This window comes from Polypterus senegalus, chromosome 1 (assembly GCF_016835505.1).
Source record: "Polypterus senegalus isolate Bchr_013 chromosome 1, ASM1683550v1, whole genome shotgun sequence".
NCBI classification, from domain to species: domain Eukaryota; kingdom Metazoa; phylum Chordata; class Cladistia; order Polypteriformes; family Polypteridae; genus Polypterus; species Polypterus senegalus.
In genome coordinates, this window is record NC_053154.1 from 45,621,164 (window position 1) to 45,645,616 (window position 24,453).

General features: G+C 40.5%; 1 protein-coding gene across 5 annotated transcripts in view; it reads right to left on the minus strand.

Annotated features, from left to right (window-relative positions):
* Positions 1 to 24,453, minus strand: part of LOC120525881 — a 230,825-nt gene that overhangs the window by 158,735 nt on the left and 47,637 nt on the right. For all 5 annotated transcript variants that reach the window (XM_039748569.1, XM_039748552.1, XM_039748562.1 and 2 more), the window contains one exon: positions 11,951 to 12,070. In XM_039748569.1, the coding sequence (XP_039604503.1) occupies positions 11,951 to 12,070 (120 nt within the window). The remainder of the gene's footprint in view (positions 1 to 11,950; positions 12,071 to 24,453) is intronic.

Here is a 24,453-nt window from a genome sequence, read left to right on the forward strand (position 1 = left end):
TCTTCAGTTTAGAGTCATGATGCTTCAGTGGAAGCATTAAGCACATGGCAGGAATAAATCCTGGAGTTGGCATCATTCAAGGCCATGGTCATGTAGGCTAGAACCTCCAACAGCAAAGCAGGAGCTGAGCCCATTCATAGCATCAATTAATCACAGGGCACCTTCAATTATGAACTCCTGCTATCCCTCTTATTTATTCTTTTCTCAAGAGCACAGAGCAATCCATGCCTTAATACAAATTTAAGCCAATATCAGCCTATGCATCATCAAAGAGATTCTCTTGCTGTGCATATTGTTATTTCTAAGTGTACACCTCGTTAGCTGTGGCAGCCAAACTCTAGTATAGCACAGAGCTCAGCATCTGGTGAGCCGAGAAGCTGCTGCTAAACTGCCACGAGACAGTGTGGAAAATACAGACATAATAAATGGCAATTACATATGTTTGACATCAACAGCACCAAAACCATCAGCACTTGTTTGACGTCAGACATTAAATGCCTTTTAACTGGTGCCAAACAAACCCACTGTCTTCCCTTGCCTGCAACTGACTATTGTGAAGTGTTATACAGGAGGATGAAAAAGGTGTTGTGGGATAAAGGAGACAGTGACATAGCAGATCTGGGCTGTGAAGGTCAGCTTTTTCTTAGTTGAACTTTTCTAATCATGTGGTCATTTCTTCTAATATAGTCATTTTCATTTGACTTTTATTTTAATTGCATAGAAAAATGATTCAGATCTTGGTAGAGCAAATAGCTTTTTGACCGAAAGGTGAAGACTTGCATCTTTCTAGCTGCCAGTTTTTGGTACTTTTACAGTTTTATCTAAAATCAGTTGAGCCACCTTCAGGCGGCACAGTCCCAATTGGTCAGCAAACACTGGCACGACTGCCCACCCAACATAACCCCCCCCTCCTTCAGTCTTTGGTCAGACTGTCCATTATGTCTCACACAGACAAACTGAAAAATGAAAGTACAAAGCAGAGTGTCAGCTCTAAAGAGCACTACACCTATGTTCTCTCGTGCTCAATACATTAAAACATTAGACCTGACATACTAACACCACTGCTCCTGGCACTGAGCGGAGCATTCAAATAATTAAGCCATTAGAATGCATTTCCTTAAAAAAAGATGATGCTGTGAAATGCTCTGTGGAGCACACCGGTTTCACACATGTGAAATCTGACCAAAAAAAAATCACATCCTCAAGCTGCACTCACTTCCTCAATTTCTCCATCGAGAATTCATGTACACAAGCTGGACACTTAAGCACTGAAGTAAACAGAGCCCTGAATATGAGGGCACTGGTGGTCCCCTCTATAGGCCAGATCATTCTCATCTATTGGTTTGTTTGCCATCTGACAACAAATGTGGTAGAGAATCCTGCAAAACTTTAACATTTCTGTTAAATCATTACCAGATTTGTCTTGGCCATGTTCCAGTGCTCCACTAACTCAAAGCAGATGTTGCAGGTTTTATCAACTGCACCAAACACATGCCAAGATTTTACCTCTTGCATAAAGTCACAATGCCCATAGAGCTGTAGAGGCCAACAAACGGTTTAGAGTCCAAGCCCATCTCATCCTCTGCAACCAATAATTTAAAGGTTGCATATGGGAGGCCGAATGAGGTGGAGGACTTAATACAGTGTAAATAAAAAAATATCATGGAAAAACAAACCATTACTGGGGCAGAATGGATAACAGAGTAGCATTAAATGGCAAGATGGGTTCTGCCAAGGGTTAAAGTATCCTTGTATGCAGTCAGTACCTTAGGGTTCACTGCATAATGTTGGCAGCACAGAAAGCCAAATAGGAGGACAGATTGTGTCCATTAATGTTACATTATGAGATTTTTTCAGTGATTTTTAGCCATAGCCTTCATTTACATAATGTTAGCGAGTTGGAGGCAGTCACATAACATGACATGCCCAACAACTACCTCCAACTATTCTGAGACTCACTCCAACAACATGTAACAGGTTTGATCTTGTTTTCAGATGTACGGGTGGACTCTGTGTGAATGAGAACTGACAACCAATGAATGCTCCTCTTTGAAGAACAATATATATAACACAGTGAATAAGGAACACAAGTGTTTTGAGCTTCACCAACAGAAGTGTAGCTTGTGTGTTCTACATACCACAATAGAATGGAAAAAAGAATAAAATAGGGCCCAGAATGTGGCTGAACTCGATGTACCTGTTAACCCGTTCATACAGCATATGCTCTGTCAGGTAGCACGCTATTGGCTGTCACCAAAAGGGCGAAGGCATGACTCATGTCTCCTTATTCAATAAGGAGTGACATGAAAAGTGAATTTAAGTAAACTGACAAGGTTTGGCCATGACATCAGCAACTGTGGTCAGGAAATCTGTCATACCTCATGGCTATAAGTCACGTAATGTGATATTAGCTTAAGTTGACAGGTAGTACTAGAGGAAACTTCTTTGATCCTGGACATAATTCTGGGAAAACCCAAACTTTGAGGGCTTATAAAGCCATTTTCACCAGGAATGATTGAGTCTGACGATACATATATTTCTAAGTTGCAGATATTGAACCCAGGTGGGGAGGTAATCATTTTGGTCCCCCTAAAATGTCAGTTATTGGGTAAGACAGAAGCTTCTAGATTTGTTTTCTACTGTACTTGGATATGGTGATAGGTACTGGCCTATATTAATTGGTTGGCTGAGTTATGATATTAAACAGAAATAATGTCCTTCAACATCTGCAATAGTGTCAATAGTGTCCTTCAACATCTGCAATAAGATGCTGCAGATGTTCTACCAGATGGTTGCGGCGAGTGCCCTCTTCCACGTGGTGGTGTGCTGGGGAGGCAGCATAAAGAAGAAGGACGCCTCACACCTGGACAAACTGGTGAGGAAGGCAGGCTCTATTGTAGGAATAAAGATGGACAGTTTAACATCCGTGGCAGAGCGACGGGCGCTGAGCAAACTCCTGTCAATCATGGAGAATCCACTGCATCCACTGAACAGTGTCATCTCCAGACAGAGGAGCAGCTTCAATGACAGACTGCTGTCACTGTCCTGCTCCACTGACAGACTGAGGAGATCGTTCCTCCCTCACACTATGCGACTCTTCAATTCCACCCAGGGGGTAAACGTTAACTTTATTCAAAGTTATTGTCTGTTTTTACCTGCATTTTTATTACTCTTTAATTTCCATCCATCCATCCATTTTCCAACCCGCTGACTCTGAACACAGGGTCATTAAGTACTCTTTAAGTTAATATTTTTTTTGTATCAGTATGTTGCTGCTGGATTATGTGAATTTGCCCTTGGGATTAATAAAGTATCTATCTATCTATCTATCTATCTATCTATCTATCTATCTATCTATCTATCTATCTATCTATCTATCTATCTATCTATCTATCTATCTATCTATCTATCTATCTATCTATCTATCTATCTATCTAATGTTGAAAGCTATAATCTTATTGTTTGTAACTCTACAGAATCACTGAAACACACCACACCTCTGGTTGTAGTGCTTGATGCCAATAGTTTAGCTTTTGAGCATCAGCAGTTGCAGAATTGTATGTTTCACATCAGCAAAATCCAATGCCATACCATTTATTCAACTTTAGCAAAGACAGTATGAGCAAACTAATGGCTATGATTTTCGTGATTACTTGTGGTGAAGAAGGTAGGAAAAAAACATTTTATTATTTTCTAATTCATTCATTGAAAGGAATGTTATCGTGGAGTTGTACTGCATTTGTGTATTATTATTACACAACAATGTTCCATTAAAAATTTAATATTTTATTAACAAAAATTTCCACACAGAAGCAAAAGAATCATAAAGGTTTGCCTACAAAATTTGATCCGTCTACAATACAAAAACCAAACACCAGAAATGACAGCTACATAATAAATAAAGTAAAACCATTTAAAAACAATGAATTCAAAATAAGTCAAAAAACACCATTTGAGAACTACTACAATAACTCATGCCTTGCCTCTCATATATCTAAATTTAGAGTCAAGTGGGGGTCCTCAGTTGCAGCATTTCTGTAGAAGTGAGCCGGCTCCTTAGGTTTAACATACAAAACACACAGTGAAAAACCAGCAGAATCAACATAACACAGGAAATAATTAATAATCAAGGCAATATCTATGAGCAAATAATTGCAGTAATTATGTTTCTCTATGCAGATTTTGTTTTATCATGTGAAATTGATTTGTGGGTATTGCTAACAATATTTGTTTTCACAAAGTTTATTTTTTGTAATTCTTTTCATTCCGTTCTTTTGTTTTTGTGGCTTCGGAGACATGTCACATGGCTGCAATCGGCACATTTGCAATATAAAATGTAGTGATGCCATAAGTATGTCGACAGCTCTCTGTTTTGGTATCCCTTTGTTGAATAAACTTTAAAGATCTGAAGCTGTTGTTAGCTTGCAACTCAAGTAGGTCAAGTGCTAGGTTGTGTTTCATTTTTTTGATTTTCTTCTGACTTAGACTTTGATTTTTGGTTTGCTCCTGTGTTTTGTTCACTTGGGCCTCTTTTTGATCTACCAGTTTTGACCTGGCCTGGCCCTAACTGTGTTAGTAGCTCCTGGTCTTTTCTTATCTCCCACAATACTCCTTGGAAATGCTGTCTTGTAACGTACAGAGCGATCATGAGTAACCCCGAGATAAGGAACGTGATGATGGAAATAACACATCTTTGGTGTAGAGCAGGCACATTTGAAGGAGCAATTAAAAAGGTTTTGCTGCTACCCTTCAGCATGTTCTCAATGAAACTGTAAATAAGTTGATTCCAAAAACCAGTATTGCTGAGCCAAATATTTCTCTCCCTGAACACATCTCTAGTGACCCAAACAAGATACGTGATTTTGTCAACCAGTATTAACTTACCTTACACTAACACCATTGATAAGGCTGACCAACCATTTAATGGGTGTCAGAGTGCGGCTCTCTATTTAAATAAATCTTGTGAAAATTAACAAAAAGGGTCTGCAACTCTCACAAATAATTTCAAATGATAAAACACTAACAAAAACTCACCTATAGAAACATCTCATTTCTACAATACAAAGCAAAAAGAAATGAAATAAAAATATATTCAATAACATAAAACCGCAAAAAAATCACAAAAATACCCCCCACAAAATTAATGAATAAAAAGAAAATAAACTGGAGTTAGGTAGGAAAACCTGACCAATCTGTACCAGTCAGAAGACAAAAAAAACTTTCAAATTTCCAAGAAAAAGGCAACAAAAAAGGGAGTCAAACAACACAAGCTGGACAGCTAATGCCTCAGCGCTGGTCTGAGGTATCCACTGCCCTTATGTACACCTAAACAGGCGGTTAACTCAGTTAAGTCGGACAGCACCACCTAACGTGCTTGACTTACACAGAACTGCAAATACAGAATCATTAACAAAAACATTGTTGTGAGCAGTAAAGCAAAAGTGCTAGCTACTTCCCCACCATGTGCATAAACTTAATGGAATTAAATATGAGAACAGTACATTTGATGCAGACAGTGGCAGACAGAAAGCATTAATTCACTAAGGTTAGCCCCCATAGATCCAATAGCAGGATGGATTCTTCACTCCTTCCTGTTTGCACAGCAAACTCTGGGTAATTGCTGGGCTATTGTATTAAAGGGGTAAGCTCACATATTACATACAGGTCACATACAAGTTCGTACAAAAAGATATTACCTTTAAAACACAAATACACCAACACATTTCCAGTTTGTTTCTTTTCAGTCTCATGTTTTGTTATATGTATTTCGCTCAGTTTTAGTTCACCACTATGATTAGTGTTATATATTTGGTGGGGCTGTCAAATCCAACATTGGATGTTGTGATGTCATGCTGGCCTTGCAAAACATCATTGGGTGCTGGGAAAAAGGGTTTGTCTGCAGTGAATTATATCCAGGAAGATATTCAGGGAACTAGTTCGCCTGCAAACATAGCATATTTACGGTGAAAAAAAAATACGGCAAGCTTTGCCAATCAAACACTAATTGTCACAAATGTTTTGGGACTTTAGGATAAAGCAGACATTGCCTGTTTTGCTTGACTTTTGGTGGTACACAAGGCCTGTTAAGACAGCAGATTTAACAGCTAGGCAAAACGTGGATGCACACCCACCACACCCAATTCTAAACTGAATGGCTGAGCCGCAGCTCTTCCAACACATTGGTCAACTCTGTACTTCATCTGATAACAACAGCGTAAATCAGAGTTAAGCTGACACCACTGCAGAGGCTCCTTCAGAGAAAAAGCCATCTAAATGGACATTCATTTTAGGCTTGTAACCTCAAACTGAACTCTGGGTGGTTGTGATGGACTGAATAATGCACTGGATCTGTAACTGGTATGGACTTTGATCAAATCCTCAACGACTACACCTACGTTCGAAACTGACTGTATTCATCTCTTAGTTTGTTTGGAGGAGTTCAAAGCTGACGATCTATTCTCTTTGTGAGCTGTAAGCTGACAAGCCACACTGTTTGGGGTGAAAAGGCACCCAAACTCTGCACAACAAAAAGCTCACAAACTTTCTTGGGCCTGAAAGCTACTCTTCCTACAGCCTTGAAGCTGGACGCTGTGAACCTGCTCAAAAAATCCACTCTGCCAGCCAAAAACTCTGTCTGGGAAGACTGAGCAGCAGTCATTATTTCAGGAAGGGGACTTCACTTACACTGTTGTACCATAAAGAGAAATGCTTTTTCCTATGATGTTGCAGAGGACACAGCACAGAAGCCTAACAGTGCCACATCACACCATGAACAAAGGACCACATAGCAAAAACCAAGAGTGCACTGCAACACAAAAAGAGTCCTCCACTTGAACCTGGAGAAACAACACTTAATGCCACACATCATCGGGCATCATCTTTGAAGCCTCGGTATCATAAAATTGTGCTAAGATAAATTAGAACTCTAAATAGCCAGGAAACAGCTACCCACTTCTGTGTTATACATTTGTTGGTCTCATCTGTCTTGCATCTGGTCTTCTAAGTCCATATATATATACAGTGTAGTGGATGGCTGGGGATCCTGCCCAGCTGGGACGCCTGGCAGGACCGGGAGAGGGACATTTCCCCCCATGGGCCACAGGAGGGCAGCCGCCATGGTCTGCATGGGGGCCACGGGATCAGAGCTTAGAATCTCAACCTTGTTGGGGCCCATGGCCACCGCCAGGGTGTGCCTGGAGGATTATGGAGCCCAGGACTGAGGCACTTCCGCCACTGATTTCAGGCAAACCCAGAGTGCTTCTGGGTGCTCATGCAGCACTTCCGCCACACCAGGAAGTGCCATCAGAAGATCATCAGAGAGCACCTGGGCAGTACAAAAGGGGCCGCCTCACTCCATTAGACGAGCCGGAGTTGGGAGGAAGAGAACAGAGCATGCGGGTGGAGGAGTGAGGACAACAGAAAAAGAAGAAGTGAGAGAAAAGAAGGGACTGAGCTGACTGGTTGGTGTGGTGTTGTTAAGAAGGAAAACATTAAACGTGTGTGTTTTGGACATCTAGTGTCATGTCTGTTTGTGTACGGGGGCGGTCTTACCACAACAGCTTTTATATTTCTATTATCCTTGTGTTTACCATAAATTGAATTAATCTGTTTCTTACAACGAGTGTGCTTAGTTACCTTGATGTACGTCTGACAGTCATAGGCCGCCTCCTACAGAGAAAGGCAAAGAATAATAAAGTGGGACCCTTACTGAATTATTTAATTAATTACTGGCATTGCCAAAGACAAAACTAATAATCAGTCAAGTGACTGATTAACATCAATCAATCAATTCTACTTCTCACACATTTCCTGCAGAACGAGAGAAGTGATCAATAAGATAGAGGGGTAGACGAGAAGGAGCACAAGAGGCAATATGCTGAGATTCAAATAAAATCTCTCTGAGACAATCCCTCTTCCTGCTTTCATTTAATAGTAAAAGGACCCTCATGTTTCCTCAGATCTTCAACTGCCTCTGAGGGACGAGCAATTATTTAGAGAAATGTTGGGGCCCCCACCCTGATTTTCAGTCAGAGGATATCACCATTAGAATTTTCAGCCCTCCTTGTCCTTCATTATTCACTGTCTCTTTAACCACAGGTCCTGAAAAATTGTGGAGTATATAACATCTGTTTGATTAGCAGGTTTAGTAATATTACATATCTGAATTTGTGTAGTTGGTACATCATAATAAAGGATTACCCCAATACTAGTATGGGAATAAATGGCCAAGATTTCCAAAATTAAAGCTCGACACATTTATCTTGAAATGGCAAGAATGTACAGCCAAAATTATGTAAACACAGACAAAACTGGTGCACACCTCTAAAATGTTTTAAACCCCAGCAGACTTTGTTTGAAATGAAGTTTGTAGTGACATACTAAAAGCTCAACCTCTCCTTACTTTTGTTTGCTTCCCACTGGGGTATCAACTTCACAAAGTCACTCCATTTTGCTTGAAGGTTCTGTCACATTCTTTCAATAGATCTCTGGCAGACTGACCACATTTTTGGCAAATGTTTTTAATAACTCCCCAGGGTCGTATGATGGAATACCACAGAAATAATAGTCTCAAAAATTACTAAAACACTGTTTTAAATTATTTATCTCCTTCTTTTTCTTTGCATTTTTCCAAATTTAGTGTATGTTTTGCTGATGTAGCATGGATAGGCTGTGCCCCCCATGACTATGAACTAGATTAAGCAGGTATGAGAATATGTTATTATATTTTTGTGAGTGTTAACAGTAGTATATATTCATTCTTTAGATTACATTTTCAGACTTAGCCGTAACCATGTGTCCTTAATGCATATTTTGAAAAATATTGCTTGAAATAGCATCCATTCAATTTGTGACTCAATGGACAAATCTGTAGTAGGCAGGATGCAAATGGGCACACTCTGAAATGATGAGGATCAACAAATGTGGACCTTTCTGTAAGATGTGGACTTCTACAGCTTCATGACGAGTTCCACAGTTACAGGATGGAGGCCCTGCTAATTACAATATTCAGCATCATCAAAGACTGCCTGAGACAACAGGGTTGGGATTCAAGCAGGTTGCAAATGTCAGAGAGCCGAATTTTCGCTCTCAAAGTAGAAGGTTTAGGAGAAGACATCAGAGTCAGAGCAGCTGCAGACAGGCCAAGAAGGAGGCCTTTCTGGGTATGTGGATGTGGAAGCTGTGCATGTAGGTATTTGAGTGCACGTCTGCCCTGTGTGCTTCTGGGTTTGATTGTACTCATTGGAATCCCCAAAGATATTCTACCTGATCAGGCGGCCCAATTTAATGTAATGAAATTTTAATTCTTCAGTTTATTTGTGTATAGTGTTCTTCACTGAGTACGGGCTAAGAGCGCTGTAAGATGTTCACAGATACAGTAAAATACAATTACAAATATTACAAATTACTAATTACACACATAAATGTACAGAATTGTTAAAACACACTTTTAAAAAAATTAAATAGAGAATTGAAAATAACTTGTCTGCACACATTTGTGTGTCATTCTCGGACTGGTAGTCTTGCTGAACGTTTCCACAAATCCCTAAAACAGATGTTGCAGAGAGCAGTGGCATGGCAGAGACGGTGACCAGCTTCTCTCCTCCCCCTGTTTATACAGAGGACTCATAAAATATTTAGACCCCTTCACTTTCTGCACACTTTATTGTGCTGTAAATTTAAATTTGCCATTTTCGCCCATCAACCTACACTCCATAACCCATGTTTTCAGAAACATTTGCAAATGCATTAAAAATCAAAAATTTAAATCTCTCATTCATTAGAGCCTCTAACTTGTTCGGTTTAATTACCCTTGAGATATGTCTAGAACTTGATTTGAGTGTGGGAAATTTATTGGACAAGTTTAGAAAGGCACACGCCTGGGCATATAAGGTCCTTCAATTCACAATGGCATGTCAGGACAAAAACCAAGCCAAGAAGTCCAAGAAGCTCTCTGTAGACCTCCACAATCTAATTCTGTTGAGGCCAAGATCAGGGCAACTATTTCTAAAGTTCTGAGTGTTCCCTGGAACACAGATGCCTCAATTGTGAACTAAAAGAGTATGGGCAAGAAGGGCCTTGGTCAAGGAGGTGACCTACAACCCAATGATCAGTCTAACAGAGCTTCAGAAGTCCTCTGCTGAGATGGAAGAAGCTCTCGGAAGGACAATGATTAAAACAGAACTCCATCAGTTAGGCGCATATGACAAAACATTTGCAGATTGCCAGAAAACATTTAAAAGACTCTGAGAGGGTGAGAAAAAAAATTGTTTAGTCTGATGAGGCAACAACTGAACTCTTTGGGCAGAACTCCAAGCACTATGTCTGGTGATGACTAGACATTGTCTTCACCTTCCTAATACCATCTCTATGGTGAAGCATGATGGTGACAGCATCATGCCTTGGGGATACTTCTCAGCAGCAGTGAGAGGGAGACTGGCCAGAATTGAGGGAAGAATGAATACAGACAAATACACAGATAGCCTTCAAGAAAACCTACCCCAGAGTGCAGCTGCCTCAGACAAGGCCAAGGCAATGATGCAGTGGCTTCGGGACAAGTGCTTGATTGTCTTTGAGTCATCCAGCCAAAGCCGACTTAAACCAAATTGAGTATCTGTGGAGTGCCCTGAAGATGGCAGTTTACAGAGACTAAACCATCCTTTCAAATGGAGCCTCAGAGGATCTGCCAGGAAGAATGAGGTACACTGTCCAAATCCAGGTGTGTAAAGCTTAGTGAGAATTACCCAAGAAGACCCGAAGCTGTAAATGATGCCAAAGAGGCTTCTACAAAGTACTGAATTATGAGAAAATTAAAGATTTCAGTTTTTGATTTCTATTAGATTTGTAAACCGCTCTGAAAACATGTTTTCAGTTTGTAGTTATAGGTTATTGATGTAGACTGATGGGCAAAAATGTCTAATTTACCCTTTTAAAATAAAATCAACCACACAATAAAGAATGTGGAAAGTAAAGGGTGTCCAATTAATTTCTGAATCCGCTATATACTGTATAAGGAGGCATCAATTGGGTTTTGCATATCTTGTTGTATCCCATAAGGCAGATAAGTGAGAAGGCTTCTGGACATTGTACAGAATGTCTGAGACAAGTAATTCAATAATCACAGAAGTGTTGTTCACCACGTAATCCAACCGCAAGACAGACTTGAGGCAGTCCAGTCAAAGCAGAAATGATTGTAATAACTATGAAGTAATATGCTAGTTTTGGTCGGGACACCGATTTATGCTGGTGGTCTCTACTTCCCAATCAAAACTGTTTATACATTGGCATAGTAAAGAATAGTTAGTTATATTGAGACCTCATAACGTAAGAAAAAGAAGCTTTATCGTGCCAATATTTTATACCCCTGGTCTGTCAAAGACTGTAAAAGAGAATTATCATTGGGACTTCTGGGATAACTCATGGAAAACCAGGAACTGTCATGGGGACAAAATTACATAGTTCCAAAGAGGTCAACTCCTACAATTACTTTAAATTAAGCTGCAGATCATGCAGCCCATCACAAAGGTACCAATCCCCAAATTCCATCTCATTAAGTCAAATTCTCTGTGGGCACAGAGGATTCCACTAGAAAGGGAACACAAGGTAAGACAACTGGAAGTAGAAGGACCAAATTCCCACCCAAGACATTTGTGGAGCAAATACATAGACTACTCTATTCTTTAAAAAAACAAATGAGCAGGAGAAAAGAAGCCAATGACAGTTTGAAAATCTTCTCTTCAAGAGAAAGAACTTTGCTTATAAATATACAAAGTTTAAAAAACATGCAACTCTACAAAAATATAACTGCACATATGCATAAGGTGATCATGACGTCACTTGTGCGCTTGTGCTTTTTGAGGATATCGAAGCTCAAGAGATGCTCTCATTATAGCTCATTTGATCATAGTCACCACCAGCCCAATTACTAGCTCTGCCTTTATCTGGCACTTACCATAGCAGCTGTGCCCATCCTTTCCCAAGCTGTACCCAATAGAACAGCTGCAAGCCGGCAGTCCTCCAATCAGAGCACAGCTATGATCACATTGTGCAGTCAGACAGGATGTGGCACCACCTGTAGGAGAGAAGTGACTATATTTCAGATCAGTTTCTGCAAAAATGCCCTGAAGTGGTGTGGCTGAGTTAGTTTATTATGTTTAATTTTTGTGAACATTCTCAAAACTGTTTTTTTTTTTTAATACTGAAATGCTTCTGCTTTATATATTGTGAATTTCGTTTAATGTGAATCCAATCAATGTATCTTTTGTATAATAGTTCCTGTTTGCCTGTTGTAGCGGCGGGGGGCTTTAATTAATGAAACACCCATAGGATGCACATGTAGCGTATAGCAGACTCCTGGCAAAAGCTGGATGACGCTGTTTTAGGTAAGGCGCTTCTCAATACTCTCCATCTCTCGTTTAAGCTGACAAGTTTTGAAATAGTGTATTCGGTCTGAAACTGCATAGAAACATCACGTCATGTGGTTATTGATGTGTCTTGAGGTTCTGTCGTGACTTTTGGTCGGCAGAAATGGATTTTAAAAGTGTTTAATTTAACAGAGATCCAGCCTCATTATAACATATTGTTTGGCTTGCTACAGGAGACTGAGAGAGCGCCTGTCGCTGCGTGTGCTGACTGTGCCCCTTACTGCTTGTCTTTTAGGTATGTTAAAGGTGTTTGTTTCATTTGGTGTTAATTTCATTATTTATTTTGTGTCATTTTGTATTTATTATATTTGTATATACAAAGTATATATATATATATATATATATATATATATATATATATATATATACTGTATATAAAAAAAGCTAGATGACACTTTTGCAGGAGACTGAGAGAGCGGCTGTCGCTGCGTGTGCTGACTGTGCCCCTTACTGCTTGTCTTTTAGGTTTGTTAAAGGTGTTTGTTTCATTTGGTGTTAATTTCATTATTTATTTTGTGTCATTTTGTATTTGTGTGTATGCGTGTGCTGACTGTGCCCCTTACTGCTTGTCTTTTAGTTGGATAACGTTGTTGCAGAATAAACTGCAGAATCCAGATATTGGTGTGTCTGTCTTCTTTGAAATCATCTGCAACCATTTTAAAGCCGCTACAGAGGCAAATTTCCAATGATAAGAATTTCTATGTGGGAGGCAAGCAATAAAAGAGTGGATGGAAAAAGCACACAGACACTGATGTGGAGCACTGGTAGGAAATTCTGAAATACTGAGACTTAAATCATAGTTCTGCTAAGCAGATTGTATGATGGCTGTCAACGCGGCAAAGAAGGAGGCTGCTTGTGAACTAACTATTCAAATGGTTACTTTGGGTAGGAAGTCAATGAGCACTCCAAAGAGACCCCCCTAAGTGAGATAGAAGCTGAACACACCAGAAATGCCCAGGCAGGGTTTCCCCCTGTAGCTAACACATGATTGGATCAGGAGCCTATTTTGCAAGTTACAACCAATACCACCACAGAATGGGAGCAAAAAGTCAGTTCAGTCAGCTGGAACAAGCATTGTCGCATTCAGCATCTGTTTATCAGGCGTCTGCTGAAGCCAGAGATCTGTTTTTCTGTTTTGCATGGGGCTGGAAAACTCTTTTCAATTAAGATATTTTTGAAATACACAAGCCAGACCAGACAGGCAGCTCAAGCCAAAACCACAGGTAACTCTAGAGGGCCTCTAAGCAGGACTCAGGCTCTAAACATTCAGGATTTTTATGTTTCCATTTTGTAAGTTGTGTTCATATAAAGATCTCTCATAAAATAAAAAAAGAAATATATGTTAGTAAAGGAAGGAAGAAAGAAAAATAAAAGTACATTTACAGTTTCATAGTAAACATTGTTGAGTCTGGATATTCTAAATGTTACATCATGCTGCAGAGGATATGTGATTGTAGCATCATGGGCAGAAGAAGTGTGCAGCAGCTAACGATGGCGCCCACCAGCATGTATCAGCACTTTCACTAACTTCAATGAGTTGAGCAGGTGCAACAGACGTCAGGTGGCTTGGTTGGAAAATGTCATGTTACTATTATCGTACATTTAGCTGATACTTTTGACACTCCTCCTGCCTGAAACACAACTTCATGCAAGAAAGCTGGGTGTTGGACACTCCATATTTGGCTAGTGCCTCTTTCCAAAGCAATACACACAACAGAGATGGTGTATGAGTGCTTACATTTTTTGTACAACTAGGAAGCACTTAGATGTGAGGTCCTCGAAGAAAGGTAGTTCATGTGATGCTCACAAAACATTTCAGGTCATTCCAACAAGGGTGCCATCATCTTTGTCATGACCTAACTGTGTCTATAACCGTTTTTTGCACTTGGGGAGTATTTGATTTGTGTTAGCAATGAAAACAATCAGGGGGTTTGTGCAATGTGCTTCACTGTCTTCAGATGTCACCACAGTTCTTCTCAAGTCAGCAATACCGCATGCTCATTCCATTGTTATTTTCTTGTCAGCGTTGTCACGTGTCCGGGCTGCAGCTTGCTGTGAGAAGGACCCAAAGCCAAATAACATGGCAGAGTAAGTCCACACCTCCATTTCTTTGGTTATCTGTGACTTTCTCTTGTGCTTTAAGTGTATGATATGTGTTTGTACAGAAAATGATTAGTAGTGCAATGTGCTTCACTGTCAGCAATGACACGTGCTCATGCTGCTGTTCTTTTCCTGTCAGCCAGGATACACCAGTCGTACTGCTGCTGGTTGTAAGAAGGACCTGAAGCTCAATTAAATAGGTGAGGTAGCCTGCACTTCCAAATCGTGGGTTGTTTAACAGGTATCACATCATAAGCTCTCAATTAAGACCAAGATCAAGGTTCCAGGCCCAGTGGTTTGTGAGTGTTTGCATAACAGACAGACAATCCTAAACATTATATATACACCTCTGCTATGGAAGGACCAGAGGAGCCAGTGTGGACAGAACAATACCTACCCTGAAACACTAGATGGCAGCCCCCCTGGGTGGCAGCCATACCTCTGACTGCTGCAGGGCTTCATGGGAGATTGAGTCCGATACAGTCCTGTTGGGATCCGGGGGCGCTGCCAGAGGGCACTGCAGCTGTTCCTGAGCCCATATGGGCGGTTCTTCCGCCACACCAGGAAGTGCAGCTGGAAGTAGGGCAACGAGAACCTGAAGCACTTCCGGGTGCCTTATATAAGAGTCCAGCAAACAGTACTCAGTGAACCAGAGTCGGGTGGAAGGTGGATGAAGCTTGCCGAGGAGTAGTGGAGCAGTAAAGAGAGAGAAGAATTGATAGTATTGTGTGCTTTTGTGTTTGTGAGACTAAGTTGTGGCTGTGAGAAACGGAGAAGGTGTTTCCCACGTGGTGAAGAAAAAAATAAAAACATCTTTGTTTTTATCAGTGTGCCTCTAGCGTCTGTCTATGTCAGGTTCGGTGGCTGGCACACCCTTTAGTGTTGTTAATATATATAGATATATAGATTGTTAATATACACAATCTGTATACTATATATATATATATATATATAGTATACAGATTGGTGTCCAATCAGGTTAAGAAAATCATGGTGAGCCTCAGGCTGGAACTAAACTGTCTAATTTGTTGCTTCAACCCACCATGCCACAGTGCCAATGACACATGAGCTAGCCCTACTATTGCAATACACTGGAACACATCTACATGTTTATTGGGAAGCCAAAACTCATTCATTCATTCATCTTCTGCTTCAGAGCTGTGGGGATCTGAGGCTATTCTAGCATCACTGGATACCAGACAGGAAACAATCCTGGACATGTTACAATTCCACCATGGGGCACACTAACACATTCTCAGGCTCACTTTTATGAGGCCAAGTAAATCTAACATGTCTTGGTGATATGGGAAGAAAATGGAGACATGCGTTGTTAATGCAATATACGGCATAAAATGACTGATAAACAAAAACAATTTTTATGTAGTGCCAAGTTCCACAGTTGACAGAAAAGTGTGAGTCAGTGTGTTTACATGCACACACATAAGGTCACATTTGTCATAACCTAGCAGCATATCAAAAAAACAATGGAAATATACTGTATTACAAATTTCAAAGGATGATAGCAACTGGACGGACACACAGATACACTGACATTTATCCTTTTATGAAAGTGTTTATTGCGAAGTGGTGCATTTCACTGTGAATTCAGTTTTGCACAAACAGTTTTGCTCATCACTAGTACCCCATTATGTAAAAGAGTGATTGGACAGAAAAGGTGTTGTAGGATTTGTAACTTGAAAGTACACTTTATGAGAAGGATTTAGGAGTCATACTGGACATAACTATCTGCATCACGAAGGTGTGTAGAACCAATCAAGAAGGCTAATAGCATGTGAGGTTAAATAGAACGGTGTGCAGAGTACAAATCAAGGGAGGTTATGAGTAATACTTTGAAGCCAACCCAGACACAGACAGGCATGACACCAATTTGCCACACAAAACACAGTTTATTTACAAACAGGGAGCCTTTCACAATTGCTCCCCACAGCACAATGCCCAAGGCAAAACACCAACACACAGTCCCTTCTTGCTGCCAGTCCTGGCCGCCATGTACTGTCTGCTGGCTCCTTGTACATGTTACCCGGAAGTGCTCTAGGTACTTGATGACCTACTTCCAACAGCACTTCCAGATGTGGTGAAAGGTTCGCCCATATGGACTCAAGAGAAGCTGCAGCACCCCCTTACAGTGCCCCCAGATCCCAACTAGGCTATAGACAACTCCATCTCCCGTGTAGCCCTACGGGAGTCCGAGGCACCGCTGCCAACCATGGGGGCTGCCATCTAGCATCCCAGGGGAGGTAATATTCTGCCCACACTTGCTCCCCCAGGTCCTCTCAGAGAAGAGGCGTCTTTCTGTGACACTACGTAATGCACTATTGAGGCCTCACCGGAAGAACTGTCCAGAGGAGCGTAACTGAAAGGTATGAGCTATGAGGAGGATCTTTGTTTTCAGTTTAAACAAACAGAGATTAAAAAGGTGTTTTAAACTTATGAAGGGGGATCAGTATGCTGGATATCTGCTGTTACTTTTAAATTGAACTCTTTCAGCAATAATACATAAATATTAGAAAGCTTTTCATCACACAAATAAACATGGAATAAATGACCTAATAGTGTGATAGAGAGTTGGACTTTAGGGACTATCAAAGTTCAACTTGATGTTATAATGGAGAATTTAGGTGAATATGATGGGTGAGATTGTTGGCCAGGATGGCTTCTTCTTGTCAAAATTGTTCTAATGTTCTAAAGTACTTTGAGTACTTCATCCAGTTCAAAAGAAATGGGAAAAGCACCTTCATTCACTAGTGTAACCAGTCAGCTACATTAAAAAAGGACAAAGACAGTATCTTTCAGGTTACATGTCACCCAAAGTCAAAGTTAACAAGGAAATGACATTATAAAGTGGCCCAAATCGATCAATTATAATTTTGCTGATATGGGCTAACCTTTAATATTTTGTAGAATCAAATTTCTTCCCAGAGTCATCCTTATGCTCTATCTCTTTATTTGCCTTCCGAGTTGTGAAGGTCCTGCACAAGGGGCAAGAGACTGTTTATTTCTATACCCTTTAAAATTAGTTCAGTTAAATAAACGCAAGAAATGTTTAACAGCTGTAGTATTCTTCCCGAGGGCAGTATTATGTCTGAATTTGGGGATGTTTACATTCCAGTTTGATAATAAGAAGAGAGCAGCACTGCTATAGAAAAGGAGAGTTTAGTCGGAGGACGCTGACTTCTCCTGTGACAGGTAAGGGAAGGCAGGTCCATGCATGGCGTGCATCTGGAGATAAAGACAAAAATGAAAACAAAAGCAGCTTTTCTACTGTGTGTTCTAATTCCAATGATGAACTGCAGGAGCAATAGTGCAGGGTTTACTTAATGAATGGCCTATTATCAGCAAGAAAAGAAGACGTGGGTGTCCTGTGAGTTTATCCATCTCCTTTGTTCTGCATTCCTCCATCTATCCATTCCATCAACCAAATGAGTCTACAACCTGTCGTATTCACATCAGGATCAAGGCAGGAACAGACTCTGGATGGCATGAGGCACACACGCTCATTCTGGGCCATGCAGGTCTTTGAATGCCAGCATTTATCTCTTTATTTAGAGCAGTGGCCCGACAGGGTATCTTTGGGTACATGGGTGGGTAATAGTCTACCCCTTGCCACAATTTTAAGATTAATGAATGCTGACCGAGTAGAAATGTTTTGTTTTCTTTTTTCTCCCTTTGAAACCCCCCACCCCAGCATTGGTTGAAAAATAAATTCCTCGGAGGTTCAGTCATGTTTGGATGCTCATTTATTTTATGGATTTTTTTTTATAGAACTGATGAACAAATTCCTACTTAAATAACTGAACTCTCGCAGGAAAAAAACATGGCACCTGGCCCAAGCAAAGTTAAAAATAAAAATTCCGTTGGACAGAAACCATCTCTATGCAGAGTCGATTGTATCTGAAGAGTTTATTCAAGACATCTGATTTTGTTTGCCTGGCAGGATAGGAAAAAGTAAGAAACAAGGCAGACCCAACAGCGTCTTCAAGTATAAAGATGAGCAAATGGAAACTATTAGTGGAATCCCTGGGTGGCAGGATTTCACCTGTTCGGGTCCACAGAGGGTTATTGGTTTCCACTTGAAGGCGATGTCTGCCAGGTTGGCTGCGCTACATCTTTACAGAAGTTAATTCACCTGCTTGGCGCCTTCAAGGGTTACTGGCTTCAAGACGACGGCAGCACATGCCAATTTGGCTTCATGAAGCTTTCACATCAACAAATTCATCTTTGCAGTCGTTTTGGACAGGTGCTGGGTTATTCAATGCTGGATGCACGTGCCAGCTTGGCTCTTTTAAGCTTTACGTCAGGGGTTGTGGGTGCTGGTAATGTGTCCAGGGGTAGCTTTATTAAAGTGTCACCTCACTGGAGAAGAAGCTAGATGTATGGCGGACTTGTTTCGCTGCTGTCACTTCACTTGATTAGAAGTAAAGCATGCTGATGCAAATGTAATAAACTTGCATATTAACTAACTCAGCTTTCCCGGCTTGTTGGGATACTGCAATAGTTAACGCATTATGGGGATACAATGGAAAGTAATTTCTGCTGTTTCTCAGCTACCAGGACCTAGGCCCAATTTTTGATTGGCTTACTGTCGGTGTGGAGTTTATGTGTTCTCATTTAGGGTGTTTACATGCACACATATACTGTAACAAGGTTAATGTGAAAGACCCAGTTAGGTAGAATCAGGGTTTAAACTGTGCAAAATTGAGTTAAACATCTTCATCGGTCACAGATTATTTGAAAATAAACATGACACCTGTGACCATTTTCTGGTGTTCTATTAACATGTTTAGTTGAATTGACATTTTTTTTATAGGTTTCTGTTCCCAGAATGCACACAGCATACTCTTTTGTGATTGGCTGTGCGACTGAGCCCTGCAAAGGACCCATTACATGTGCTTCTTGCCTTACACCAGGGTCAGATCTACTATGCAATTAATGATGCTTAAGCTTCAGGTACCCTAATCCCATAGGGACCCCAGAAGTGACTTTAATTTTCATCCCCTCATAACTCAAAAACAATAAAGCACTGGATTTTTTTTCTTTTTGTTCGATATACTTTGTTAATCACCAAGGGGAAATTTTCCTTTCATATGACTTTTGGGAGTCAGCCATTGTTCAGCACCCCATAGTAATTTTCAGGTTAAGGGCTTTGCTCAAGGGCCCAACAGAGTAGGATCTCTTCTGGCAGTCATGCGATTTTAATCGGCAACTTTCCAGATACCAGGTTAAATCTTTAACCAAAGAGCCACTTCTCCACACCTATGACTTTAAAATGTGAGATAATCCAGTACAGAAATTTTAATCAAAATCTTAGATGCAGTGATTATTTACCTTTGTTTAAATTGAGGTGATCTATTGTGGAGCAATGCCATTGAAGAAGATAACTGTGGTTACTTACAAAGGGGCCCCCATAACAGTTCAAGCTTCAGGGCCCAAAAATGTAGGTCTTCCACTAACTTACCCCCAGTGCTGCTGGAATAATAATAACACAGGTATTTTAACTCCAATAAGATAAGTATTGTGTAAGGTTACTCTTTACTTCAAAAAGTAATCTATACTAATAAAAGGCAAAGCCCTCACTGACTGACTGACTGACTCACTTATCACTAATTCTCCAACTTCCCGTGTAGGTAGAAGGCTGAAATTTGGCAGGCTCATTCCTTACAGCTTACTTACAAAAGTTCGGCAGGTTTCATTTCGAAATTCTACGCGTAACAGTCATAACTGGAACCTACTTACGTACATATATACGGCCATAGCCTGCAGCTCGGTTGCCGTGTGAGGCGGACTATGCTTATGCAAACGAAGATGAGATGGTCAGGGATAGACTAGTGTTTGGCACAAACTCAGCGAAAGTGCGAGAGAAACTTTTAAGTGCCGGGTCTTAGCTAACATTAAATAAAGCCGTGGACATCGCAAGATCACACGACATAGCACAAGCACAGCTGAGAACCTTCGATGCATGTACCCCGAGCGGCTCACGTGAACTGACTGTGAACGCAGTATGCAGAAAACAAGCGAGAGCTCCAAACAGCGCTGAACAAAAAACGCATTACACAATTGAGAAGGCAGCAAAAGAATATGAAGCGAGTGACGCATACAAGCATATTCATAAGTGCAGCTACTGCGGAAACAAAGCATGGTGTAAACCTTAAGTTTAAATTAAGTTCATAGACAGGCTGCCGCTGGCATTTGTCATGCCTACGACGAATACGATATTCGCGAGATACAAGTTTAATGAGAAGACGCAGGGTATAAACGAGACTTTTGATCACTTTGTAATGGAGTTAAAATTGCTGCAAAGGAGTTAAAATTGCTGGTGAAGGACTGTGCTTATCCAAACGAATAGGAAAGCAAGGTGTAAAGCTTAACTTTAAATTAGGTTCATAGACACGCTGCCGCTGGCGTTTGTCATGCCTAAGACGAATACGATATTCGTGAGATACAAGTTTAATGAGAGAACGCAAGGTATAAACGAGACTTTTCATCACTTTGTAACGGAGTTAAAATTGCTGGTGAAGGACTGTGCTTATGCAAACGAAGATGAGATGGTCAGGGATAGAATAGTGTTTGGCACAAACTCAGCAAAAGGTCTGAGCTAACATTAAATAAAGCCGTGGACATCGCACGAGATAGCACTAGCACAGCTGAGAACCTTCGATGCATGTACTCCGAGCGGCTCACATGAACTGACTTTTCAGGACCGGGAAAGGTTAGGGTTAGGGATAGATAGGGTTACATAAAGATGAAGACGAGCTGTTTATTGATGCAGTAAGAAAGGAACAACCCTCTGAATCTGAACAAGCCTTTTTTAGACATATCAATAGGAAAGCAAGGTGTAAAGCTTAAGTTTAAATTAAGTTCATAGATACACTGCCGCTAAATATTCGCAGGCAAATCCACAACTTAATACCGGGAATGCCTGTTAAACATCTTAGATTCACGAGTACCGATTTGGGTAGTGAACACTTTGATGAATGAAACCTGTTATCTTTACAACGGTTGACAAACACGGAATATAACTTGAACACAACACATCCTCCAAATATGAACCTGATTGAAAGAAATAATGATAATCAAATCTTTGATGACAACAACACTCATAAAAGTGACAAAACAATGACATTGACAATCACGTTATGTTTTAAAATGTTTCCTTTTCTTTTTCATAACTTCTTTAACACACTACTTCTCTGCTGCGAAGTGCAGGTATTTTTCTAGTCGGACTATATAGCGCACCTTATTTTTAACGTGTTACCCTACTGTTCTTGAGACTGTGCTGCTGAGCTTAACACTGTATGTTCACCTTATCAACATAAATGTAGAAATTTCTAAAATATTGAGACAGATTATTTCTGCCAGGCGAAAGAATAATGTGATTGCACAAATGTTTACCTCTAGAAATTTATTTTGTGGACACTTCTACCTGTGGCTGCTGAAAGCTTATGAGAGGCAAATACATGTACAGGCTGACAGAGTGCAATGGACATGCGCAGACTACAAAATCCTTTTAGGGTAGTTGGGTTTACATTGTAAAATTATCGAGAAATCTATCTCTGTTAACCGGGATTCTCAGAGGCCAATAACTTGATTTCTCTAACCAGAATAAGGGTTTACATGAAGAAATCTAAAATAACCGGGTTATTGAGGCACATGCAAACACACTGATTGTGCCCATGTAAGTGTTTTGCTATGGAGGATAGATCAGATATAGACGTGTATTAGAGGTGATCCTGCTTTATTTGATTTTTTGGCTGCAAACAGCTCAGTTTAATCTGCTGTAATATGCACACATTTGCTTATATTGAATATTGTTTTTGGTGAAGGGCAAAAAAGAATAGTCAGCAGAAATAGCTGAATGTGATCCTGAGGCTGGTGGGGCTGAGTGCTCCTTGTCTCCACATGAAGATAATGGCTGATGTTAGCAATCAACAGAATCTAAACTTCTATGAACTCCTTTAGAACTAAACATTAAGAGGTGACTACTGAGATCCAAAACACCCTTGACTCCTGAGGAGGCTGAGAAGGCTTGGAACGATATATCTGAAAGGGTTACAGGTTTGGAGGCCACATGTAAAACCTCTCTTTGGAAAATCTGGCAGTTAAACATATTCTTGAAGTCTTTGATACAAGGCGTTGAAGGAACAATGTAGGCATAACTGGTGTGCTGGAGGGGGCAGAGGGCCGTGAGTCGATCCCATTTGTACCCAAACCATTGGACACATTTTTTGGCAAAGTTTTCTTTGGGTGCTCAGTTTTTCTATGCTATTTAATGAAAAGCTTCCCAACTAGACATTCAAGATACTGTATGTTAGGCTCATTTGTCTTTCAAAATGCACAAAATTGATGTAGACAATTTTATTGGTACCTCTTCATAGAAAAGGAATCACCCACAATTGTCTCTGAAATAATTTGAAACTGATAACAGTAATTGACACCTACTGTTGTTTATTTCGGGGTTAACAAAAATCAGACTTTGCTTTAGTGTTTTGATTGAACAGAATATTTCATTCAACAACACAAATGAAAACGGCATGGATAAAAATGATGGGACCCTTAAGGACCAAGGTCCAAGGTTTCTTTATTTGCCATTTGTGCATAAAACCAACAGTCTAGGCACATTTAAAAGAATAAAACAATATAATAAATAATATGAATATTATCAACACTATACAAAAAGGTGGTAATATCTACACAAAAAATACAATTATATTGCAGATATTGCACAGTTAAAATATTTCACATTATTATCACTCATCATTTACATGACAAGTGAAGTGAGGTAGTGTGGTTATTACACCTATTCAATAATTTTGTTTTGCCATCAGTCTAACTGTGGTGGGGAAGAAGCTACTGAAAAACCTTGTTTTGTAAGTGATGATGCTGTCCGCTCTGCTGTGTCTAAGATTGTACGTATATTTTTTGTGTCTGCGCAGAGAGTGAGCTGGATGGAATGAGTCCCTGATAATTCCCTCTGCTCTTTTCTGACAACGATGTGCATACATAGAATCCATGGAAGGAAGTTTTGTCCCTATGATCCTCTCTGCAGTCTTTATGACTCTTTGCAAAGCCTTCCTCTCTGCCTGTGTGGTGTTCCCATACCAGACAGTGATGCCTGCAGTGAGAATGTTCTCTATAAGTCCTCTGTAGGCCTGGGTGAGAGTGTGATGGTTCAGGCTGGCGAGAGTGTGATGGTTCAGGCTGGCTTTCCTGAGCAGCCTAATCAAATAAAGTCTTTGCTGAGCTTTTTTCACTTTGGCTGTGGTGTTAAAGAGTCCAGCTCAGGTCTGATGTAACCTGCAGTCCCAGGAATCTGTGGCTGTCAGCCCTCTCCACCGCATTCCCTTTGATGATAAGAGGCTGTAGGGGTTTGGATTATTCCTGAAGTCCCGTATTAGTTCTTTGGTCTTGTGTGTGTTGAGGATGAGGTCATTCTCCTCTCCATAGACAAGAATGTTGTTTATCCTGACTCATCCCCCCCTTAATGAGCCCCAGGATGGTGGTGTCATCAGCATATTTAATGATGATGGTGTTGTCCTGGGTGAAGACACAGTCATAAGTATGCAGGGTGAAGAGTTTGGGGCTGAGGCAACAGCCCTGTGGGGATCCTGTGCTGACAGCAGACAACCATCCTCCCATTCTCATCACCTGTGGTCTATCTGTCAGGAAATCCAGGACCCAGTTACAGGTGAGAGTTGGGATGCAGAGGTCTGTCAGCTTCTCAATCAGTTTGCCCGGTTGAATGGTATTGAAAGCAGAAATGTAGCCCAGGAAGAGCATCCTGGCATTGAAGGAACAATGTAGGCATAACTGGTGTGCTGGAGGGGGCCGAGGGCCATGAGTCGATCCCATTTGTACCCAAACCATTGGACAAATTTTTTGGCAAAGTTTTCTTTGGGTGCTCAGTTTTTCTATG